Raw genomic sequence first — 10,695 nt, 5'->3', positions numbered from 1 at the left:
AGAATTTTTAGGTATAAGCAAAAAAACAATGACACAAAAGGGCTGAATTAAATCCTATAATTTATATGAGACAGTTTCCGTCGCCAAGAAAATTAATTCAATAAATGCACAATTTATTTATTTTCCAGCAGCGCCTTTGCGCCTAAGGTGTATGATGTCTATAATTTTATGTATGGCCGTAATATCGGTAATATTTTGGCCTTGGGATATTTATTTAAAATAATTATGCAAACAATACACAATAATAAACATTTATGATACGCGTGTAATTACACAAATTAAACTGTCAATCAACTAGTTAGTATGCTAATTTATTAAAATGTTAACACGAAACCATTAATGTGGAGCTGCAGAAAGTATTCTGGCAGTGTGTTTGAATGTTTTACAAATGCAGATTGGGAAAATATATGTATGGAGGTGCTCACTTACATGGTTCCCCAATTAAACAATGGGTAATTTACGGTGGGCGCCAATTAGTCTTTTTGTATCGCAACGGTGTGCTGTCGTCGTCAATAGATGCTCCTTCAGGTGGTCCCTCGCAGTTGCAGATGATCCACGTAGTACAATTAATATAGATGGCTTTCCAACGGTGAATTGCCGTCGGCAATTGAAGTTCCCTTAGGTGGTCCCTCGCAGTTGCAGATGATCCACGGAGGGCGGGGAGTAAGACTTGCCGCTATCTTTGTAGACCGGCTGGCCGAATAATCCTCAGGATGAGTTACGATGATTATGGAGGAAGGGTGACTGCCCTTCTTTAACTGCTGGCCTAGAGACTCAGACAGTTTTCAAATGATAAAGATTTAACGACGGTTGTCGGAGTTATATTGTATGAGCAGCAGCTCTTTATTTGCATGAAGTCAAATCTAAACTAAAACTTAAAGCTACACAAAAGAGACTCATAGCGGCCACTCCAATGGGCAGTGCTTGCCGGCTATGCACGAGCTTCCGGCCAGACGCTGTGTCAGCAATTTGGCCGGAGCGAGCCTTCGGACGATCGGTCATTGCCGTCGCCCGGCTTACTTAGTTAACTTATACATTAAAAAATTATAAAATTCTTTCAAATAAGATAGTTTATAGGTGTTAGTCTGAAGGCAATAATGTTTTTTTCATGGTATAATGATTAGTGCCATAGCAATAAGCATATGCTTGTAGCGCTGGGCTAAAATATTGAATAAAATTAAATTAAAAATTAAAATTGTTAATAACAATTTTGAAGAACTTCACAATTGATAGTCTTTTATTAGTAAGAAACACAAATATTGCTTAAATTAGTAATAGTTCTATAAGTTACTACTTTTAGTTAATTACTTTAATTTAACAATACAAATTGACACTCATTTGCTTAAATGAATATTGTGATAGTAGATAGTAGGTATTTTTTAAAGAACTTTACCTTAGCTTTGTCATTGTCTCCAAAAGATTTTTTTAAAAATTATATAGTTATTTTAATGCTCATTAAGGTTATTCGCGCGGTTATTCCCAGGCGTAAGATCCCACCTCCCGCCCAACCGACCGAGGGGTGCAGTCATATAAAGCACGACACGTTTACGCGAAAGATAAACGGATTCGAGGAATGTAACAAAGGAGTTAATACTACTTTCTCGTTGAAGGGAATGTAAACATATTTATAACATATTTGATTAACAGAAACTGTTCCAATTACAGTTACAGAATGCCAAAAAAACTTAAGACTTGTGTCCTTGAACAAAGACACAATTATCTTTTTAAACAAATTTTAAGTGGGATATTAGGTTTGATGCAACAAATGTTATTCGGCATCTTGATAGAAACCATAAAATTACTAAAATTGTATTGATTAATAATTCCAAATCTATCAGTTTCTTCCCCAGCACATTTTTCTTCTACAGTTTTGTACACAGACAACTTTTTCCTATTTGTTCCAAAATTTTATTCGGCGTCAACGCTTCGTTAGACTTCTTTTAAGAACTTTTAAAATTTATACGCTGTAAATGAATTTATGTGCCCAAGTTCACGGACGCAATCAGTTAAATGTAACAAATTGTGAACATTATATTTTAATGATGTTTTCTAAAGGTGCAAATGGTAATTTGGACTAAGAAGCGATCTATAAGTGATAATAAAACTAATCAGAAATTTTATCTTTTAATAAAACTTGAACTTAATATAAAATAAATTGTCTGTGCTCAACCGTTTTCCAGATCTTCTAGAGGTCTGGGCTTTCTTACAAACTCGGCCGACCAAAAATATTTTAGATTTGAAAAAAAATTTTGATGAATCTTCTTTTTTAATTTTGAAATTAATAGTTTTTTTTGTCAGCAATAAAATTAAGCATTTTTCTAGCGACACCTAAGTCAATTAAATGCTTATGGTCGAGAGGAAAGCAGTAATTATTTTAAATGGAATTGTTTCGATTAAACTTAATTTTTTTTTTGTAAAATGGCAAGTGGTGTGAAGGAAAAGATCTTTTTCAAAAATGATCATTTCTACATAAGAAGACGTGGAACTTCACTATAAACAGTTACATGGCTAATACGTTTTCCAACTTAATTGCATATTATGCAAAAACTAAATGAGTTGTTACCTGGGTCCCACACATAATCGATCTTGCGGGGGCATCACAGATAAAAGACCTTAGTTTTAATACGACACGTTTGTAGCTCAAAGAAGTCGGGTCGACTAAAATCAAATTTTTGAAATTTGAAAAGCCCATTTTTTTTTCCACTTTTGCCCTAAAATTAGTTTTTTTTTGCCCATTTTAGATACTATGAAATTAAATTTTAAATTTAACCATTTTTTACACAAAAAATCATTTGCCGAAGGCATAAAAACAGTTTTTTCGAAAAAACAAAAACTGCCCATGTTTGCCAACCTCTTAAAGTTTAAAAATTTTAAAAAAATCGTTTGCCCACATCTTAAAAAATTTTTGTTTAAAGAAAAACGTTTGCCGACGGTTTAAAAATAGCTTTTTCCGACAAAATTAGTTGGGCCCCGCATTAAAAATAGTTTTTTTCGAAAAAATAAAACTGCCCATGTTTGCCCATTCTAAAAGGTGAGCGAACGTGGGCAAAGGATTGTGATTACAAAAAAAAATTAAAAAAGGTCAACTTTTAAGTTTTGGAAAATTTGCAAAAGTGGAAAAAATGGGCAAACGATTCCGCTTTTTAAATTTCAAAAATTCGATTTTTGTCGACCCAACTTCTTTGAGCTCACGTTTATCATTAATTTTAAGGGGACAATCAGAAATTTGTACCAGCTCAGATACAAAATCGCTCATATATTCGTCTGGCTGGCTTTCGACTACCAACATAAGGGCCAATCAAAAACACATCTGGGAATATTTTGAAAGTATCCTAAATTTGGTATTTCAACTTTTAAAAAGCGGTAGTCCGTCAACGTTGACATCCAAAACTATTTCGGAATTATCAACAAACTTATCTTTTATAAATTCCAGATAATTTTGAATGCCAATGTAAGTGCAGTCACCAGGTCTAACACTACGGATAACCGCTGTAGGTAAATTTAAGTGTTAAAGTGCGTGAAGTTGATCTCTAATAACATTATTATTATGGTACCATTCTAATAATTCTTCACGGTTTATTTTCTAATCATTTTTCAAGGAGATTCGGTTTATTTTCTAATCAATTTTCAAGGAGATTCGGTTTATTTTCGCAATCAACAAATGCATTATTAAGATCCGCGTCATAGGTGTCATGTTCAAAAGAATAATTTGATGCACTTATATCCGATTCGGGTTCAATTCATTTCGAGAATTATTTTCTGTATCAAAAGTAAGAGCTCTAGCAGCCGATTGCTGAAGCTCTTCCTTTTGTTTTTTCATTAAACGGTGAATATTTGACCGCGACATTCCACTCATTTTATATTATATTAGTTTTGTTTATTTTGTAATATATATTTTTTCAATTAAATTATTATATTTTTTTTGTTTATGTAATGTCTAATTATTTAAATTTATGTTTATTTTTCTTAAATTTTTTGTTTAATTAATTTGTGTTCTTAGGTCCACCCTAATAAAACAACACTAGTATGTAGATGCACTAACCATACATCATATAGAATGGTCATTTCATACAACGCATTTGGCCACAAAAAAAACGGAACGTGGGAGGCCCCCCGTGCTCACAGCAGCAGGCCCCTGCACTTCGTGTGCGTTCGGGTTTTTTGCTCTCTCGTTCTCATTCTTATTCTCATTTTTATGCTCGCGCACTCATTGCACGAGTTCAATCGTTCAGTCGCAGAGACGCGCTTTTTGAAGAAGGCTGCCCTGCGCTTGAATTCGTCTCTGTATGTATGCGTGATAATGCATTCTCATACACGGGAGCATGTGTGCGTTTATTTCATTTCGGCGCATTGAGAATATTTTGTATTCTGCCACTTTTCAGACTTGGTCCCCTAAGAATATGGGCGTATTTACTATTACGCACACGAAGTGCAGGGACCTGCTGCTGTGAGCACGGGGGGCCTCCCGCGTGATGTTTTTTTGTGTCCAAATGCGTTGTATGAAATAACCAGTCTATATGTTGTATGGTTAGTGATAAGACCCAGATTACTGACATCCGAAAGACAACTTTTAATTAATGCTATTCGATCATTGAATCAGCTACCCAACCATCTTAAAAATATAAGCAGTGCCACGCAATTCAAGATAAAATTATTCACACACCTTAAAAATACTTTTACGCAAATTAAAGTACCGCCTTTTACTTTACTTAGGTTAGTTTTTATGAAAATAAGTATTAAGTATAATGTGCAACTCTTAGTGACTAGCGCATTAACTTATAAGTTCCAAACTTAAAGCGTTAGGGTGAAATTTTATAATAAAAAACAAATACAAATTTCTTCTTGATTTGTATTTTCACGTATTAAAATTTCATGATTTGTATTTTCATGTTTTAAGATTTTAGGGTTTATACTTTTTTTTTGTTCTGACCGTTGTTGTATGTTTACAAAAATAAAGTTTTTATATTTTATAAAAAGTAAAAAAAATTAAATATACGATGATTACAATTAATAATTTAAAAGAAATGGGTATTTTTGTTTTATTAATTTGGAAATATGGATTGATAATATTTATATTGTCAAGAGTAAGATCTGGATTATTAGAAATAAAATATTCGTCAATGCCATAATTAATAGATATTAAATATAATTACTGAGTCATTGAACAATATTAAATATGAACCTTTAAGTTTTGTTATTTCTACTATGTTTGGTCCCGTAATTGAAATCGCACCATCTTGGAGGAGGATTTTTGTTTCTTTTTTTTATTTTAGAACAGTTGCCTTTTTCGCCATTTAATAGTTTTATAAAACAACTTGTTTCAGAACTTAATTTATTGTAGTTATTACAAATTTCTTTTTTAAAATTATTCATACGTAATATTTGTTCTTGCAAAAGGCAATAGCTCTTGTTTTATGCAGGTCACATTTTCTATTAATGATGGGGTATGCTTCGCAATGGCTTTCTCAAGTGTGCTATGCTGAAATTACTTGGCCCGAGTTTAAACAATTGTTTATACAACGCTTCGACACTATAGAAACCACCAGACTGATGGCGAGAGTCTGGCCGTTCATGCAAGTCGCATGGTTACCGAAATAACGACGAAATGGCGCCAAATGGATAACGAAGAGATTGCTGTGTCTGTGACCCTTGCGCTGCTGGCAAGCTTCGATCACCGATTGCAGCGTTTAAGTTTCACATCCAATGTTCGAACCAGAGGCGATCTACAGTCCGAATTAAAAGCGTTCACTTTTATTAAAAGGAAAAGCGGCGCTATGGAGCATCAGTCTGAAACTTATTCTAAACGGTAAAAACAATCACCGATAGAGTGCCATTTCTGCGGAAAATGTTTGAATGCAGATTCAGGAAACAACAGAATCAATTCGCGACTGATAAAACCCAACATGGCAGGCATGATGTTCATCACCGTGGAAAATCAAATGTAACTTGCTACAAGTGCGGAGAATTGGGTCACATATCTACCCAATGTACAAAGAAGGAAGCTGATATGAACAAGGCTTTCAACCGGGAAAAGCGAGTGGAACAGTGCAGCGTTGCAGTACCAAAGGGATGCCTGAACCATAGAGGCCAAATTTTTTAAATCACCTTCGATTCGGGATCGGAATGCTCATTGATAAAAGAAAAGCTAAGTATCAAATTCTGGTAAAAGATTCAATAATATTGTTATGTTAAAAGGTATCGGCAGCAATGGAATATGTAGTACTGTACAAATATTAAGCAATGTAAAAATTGACGATTATTGTATTGAAATTTTGTTTCATGTAATAGGCGATGATGATATGCAAAACGACATTGTAATTGGCCGTAAGATATTAAATCAGGGTCTTGATATTGTCATTTCATCAAACCAATTTAAAATCTCAAAGACCAAAGTAGTTAATTTATGTACCGGCAATGAGCCAGCCGATATTAATACTGAGCTTGAGGGACAAGATAAAATAAAACTACATTCACTGTTGGCAAAGTACTCAAATTCGTTCATAACTGGTATTCCAAGTACTAAAGTCAGAATTGGCGAAATGAAAATAAGATTGATTGATCCAACAAAAACCGTACAAAGAAGGCCATATCGTTTAAGTCCATGCGACTTGGTCCTCAAGAACTAGTGGGATGGTTCGAAGGGAGGCTTAGCTGAGGCCACCAGGCGGGTCGCAGGTTGCGGATAGCGAACGACCTTCTGGGAAGGTTAGTTGCGAATAAGCGTAAGCAAATAAGCATCCCCGGACAAACAGCGGGTATACCGATGGAGGTATACCGACAAGACGCTTGTTTGGCCGTCTTAACACCGTAGCCTTACACACCCCCTCCCTCACAACTACCTACCTCCATCCTATCCCCCCACATCTCACCTCGGTGCCGGACTAAGGTGTCATTCGACCCGTGCCGATAGTCAGCCTGGCTGGGGGCCCGAGTTAACAAATAGCCCAGTCGCAAACGGAGGGTTCAGGCAAGTGGCGACCGTCTGTCCTAAGCACGCCTTACCCGGGTACAGAGGATCTCTGCCCGGGCGGACCACATACTTCTCCGCAGCTCGTGGGACCCCATGAAAAGAAACAAAGCAATAAAAATCCCGCAGGATATCCCTGCAACCGGTGTCGCAAGACACTTTGAGGAAAGATCCCTCGAAGGCGACAGACCCCAGGCGGCAGCGCACCCGCCTAGGACTACACCAGCAGCCCAGACATTCCCAGCCAGGGAGCGTGGGGTGCCAGCAGGAGCTACCCTGCCAGCACGCCCACCTCTCGCATCTGATAGGCCAACCTCTATCAGGCAGCTGAAGAAGCAGGAAGCTGAACACCAGCCGCACACCACTAACGGACACCCCCAAAAGGTCTAGGCACGGCCCAGGGGCTAGTGAGACGTCCTCACGGGTCCCTGAGCAAGAGGGGCCTAGCACATCAGCAGCAGCGGCAGAAAAGGCAAAAGTGCGGGCCAGGAAGATACCTTCCCAGCCCCATCAAAACCAGAAGCCGACAACCGCTGGAGGAAGACCCTCTAGCTCGGCACCGCCGGTCATCGGACCCCGTCCGACTTACGCGGAGGCTGCCAAGAAAGCCACCCTCATCAGGGTGGCTATACTCCCGGAGGGTTTCCCGGCGGCCAGCCTGACCGCAGAGGAACTATCCGGGCTCCAGGAGTCGGTCATGGACGAGATGCTCACGTCAGCGTGGAGCGGTCCCGTCGTGTTCAGGGGAATCCACTTCAGGGTGGGTTACCTGATTATCGACTGCCTGGATGAAGGCTCAGCTGAGTGGCTCAAGACTGCCGTACCTCAGCTGCGGACGTGGAAGGGAGTACCCCTAGAAACCCGCACGGGAGCAGACATCCCGGCAGCATAAAACGCCACGTTGTTCTGCCCGAGGAGCTCCGACCGGACCAATGAGGAAATATTGGCCTTCATTGGTTTCCAAAACCGGGTCGAGACGGACGCCTGGAAGGTCATCTCCAGGAAGAACGACGGAGCTGGTGCACTCCTGGTCGTAGGGATGGACCAGACCGGAAGGGATGAGATAGTGGAGCGTGACCACAAACTCAACTTCCGGTTTGGCCACGTCACCGTGAGCGGTCTGAAAAAGACCAAGAGAGCTCCGGAAGAGACGCCCAATGACGGCACATGCAAGGCTGTCGAGGATACCCTCGAACAACCGAATGTGGAGCCGAAGTCACAGAGTGGTGAACAGGATGAACAATCCATCACCAGCATGGACATTGGGGACGACCAAGGGGATGGACACCCTATGTCATCCCAGGAGCTGGCCCAGGAGCTCCTCCTGGACGAAAGCTGCGAAGAAGCCGAGGTTACCGTGATAGCCGGTGGTGGAGAGACTTGCTCTCTCTCTTCACCAGACCTCACGGAGCATCAAACCTCGGAGTGATGGCTGCAACATGCAGCACTCGGCTAGCCCAGGTAAACATCCATCGGGCCAAAGCAGCATCTGCTGTCTTGGCGAGGATGTTCACCTCCCAACACCTCGGGCTAGCCCTTGTACAGGAGCCATGGTGGCACCATGGCATAAAAGGCCTGTACACGAAGGACACTAAGGTAATATGCGATCCAGGAGGATCACCTCCCAGATCATGCATCGTTATAAGGAAAGATATCAATTATAGTATCTTTTCAGAGTTCATGAGCAGAGACTGCGTCGCCGTAACCATCAACGGCACAGAAGCTGCACCGAAACTAGCAGTGGCCTCCGCCTACTTTGCCGGGGAGGAGGCCTGTCCACCGCCAGGAATACCCGGGCTAGTAGACCACTGCCGGACGAACAAGATCCCCCTCATCATAGGATGTGATGCCAACGCACATCACGTGATCTGGGGTAGCACGGATGTCAACAACAGAGGTGAGCAATTACTAGAATTTATTTTAAACAATAACCTAGAGATCTGTAATGTCGGCGCCAGGCCGACATTTGTTACTAGGGTACGAGAAGAGGTGCTAGACATAACTCTAGTAACCAATTCTTTTAAACACCACATTAAGAACTGGCATGTGTCACCAGAAGAATCAATGTCAGACCACAGGACAATTTTGTTTGAAGTAGCCTTCAAAACAAAAAGATGTAACCCTAAAAGAAACCCCAGAAAAACAAACTGGGACAAATTCAGGTCAACTCTAGAGCTCAATCTTTCCAACGAACCGTCAGGATACCCTAGACATCCCTTGGAATTAGACAGAGCGGTAGACAACCTGGGCCACAAAATAGTAAATGCCTTTGAAGACAGTTGTCCTCTAGGTAGACAGAGGCGGGAAACAGACGCACCATGGTGGAATGCTAGTCTCGAACGACTACGAGTAACCACTCGGAAGCTTTTCAACAAACCAAAAACTGATAGAAACTGGGAACTATACAGGCAAAGCCTGACGCTCTACAACAAAGAGATCAGGAAGGCCAAACGGAAAAACTATAGGAACTTCTGTGAGGCAATAAGTAACGTCAACGAGGGCGCGAGACTGCAAAAAGCAATGGCTAAAAGTGCAGCGGATAGTAATTTAGCCCTGAGGAAAGGGAATAACACCTTCACCTCCACGGATCGGGAGAAATTAGAATTGCTATTTGACACGCATTTCCCGGGGAATACTCCCACTATGGGAAACGCAAGGCGTGATCGACATAGAACCCCTAGGACAGTAGCCAGTGACTGGGCAGCCAAGTCCATAGTTACGCCCGAGAAACTCAAATGGGCTATTGGAACCTTCCAACCATTTAAATCACCGGGATTAGACATGATCTCTCCAGCTTTCTTACAGCAGGGGCAGGAACTACTCCTAACCCGCCTAAGAAGACTAATGGTGAGCAGCCTAGCCCTTGGGTATATCCCAAGTGCATGGTGCAGCGCTAGGGTGGTCTTCATCCCCAAGATCGGGAAGAAAGACATCACCAGCCCAAAGTCCTTCAGACCTATCAGCTTAACTTCGTTTTGTCTTAAAACGCTGGAAAAACTGGTAGACTACAACATCAGAAGTACAGCTCTCAGAGACTGTCCGCTGCAAAACACACAGCATGCATACAGAGCAGGCCGTTCAACAGACACTGCACTTTATCAACTATGTCGCACCCTAGAAGGGGCAATTGACAGCAAAGAAATAACTATCTGTGCCTTTCTAGACATAGAGGGAGCCTTCGACAACACATCACATGATGCAGTTCGAGCTGCCCTGTCCAGAAGGAACATAGACACTACAACGAGCAAATGGATTGGCAACCTACTTGAATTCAGGCAAGCAACATGTACACTGGGTTCGGAAAGAGTGACAATTGCTACCAGCAAAGGCTGCCCGCAAGGAGGAGTACTGTCCCCTCTGCTATGGAGTCTGCTAGTAGATGACCTTCTCAGCAAACTTGCTGGAAAAGGAATTCAATGTCAGGGATACGCCGATGACATCGTGATAATCGCCAGAGGCAAATTTGAAGCGACACTCTGCGACATCGTCCAACTCGGACTAAGGACAACGCTAGACTGGTGCAGGGAGGTTGGACTCAACTTAAATCCTGCTAAAACAGTCATCGTTCCTTTCACAAGGAAGTACAAACTACAGAGAATGAGACAAATCTCACTGCTAGGAACTCCTATAGAAACTAGCCGAGAGGTTAAATATCTAGGAATCACGTTAGATTGTAAACTGACTTTCGCTTCCCATGTCCAAAAGACATTGGAAAAGTGTTACAGAGC

At 40.9% G+C, this 10,695-nt stretch overlaps 1 protein-coding gene across 1 annotated transcript; it reads left to right on the top strand.

The window, feature by feature from the left end:
* Window positions 1-7,341: 7,341 nt before the first annotated feature.
* On the top strand, window positions 7,342-8,865 carry LOC128263869 (uncharacterized). Its single transcript, XM_052999142.1, has 2 exons — window positions 7,342-8,563; window positions 8,643-8,865. The coding sequence occupies exon 1, from the start codon at window positions 8,007-8,009 to the stop codon at window positions 8,394-8,396; it is 390 nt and encodes a 129-aa protein (XP_052855102.1). The 5' UTR covers window positions 7,342-8,006; the 3' UTR covers window positions 8,397-8,563; window positions 8,643-8,865.
* Window positions 8,866-10,695: the final 1,830 nt, after the last annotated feature.

The sequence above is a fragment of the Drosophila gunungcola genome, unplaced genomic scaffold (genome assembly GCF_025200985.1).
Source record: "Drosophila gunungcola strain Sukarami unplaced genomic scaffold, Dgunungcola_SK_2 000024F, whole genome shotgun sequence".
NCBI lineage: Eukaryota > Metazoa > Arthropoda > Insecta > Diptera > Drosophilidae > Drosophila > Drosophila gunungcola.
Note: the sequence above shows the minus strand (reverse complement) of the source record. Positions and strands in the feature narration are given on the sequence as shown.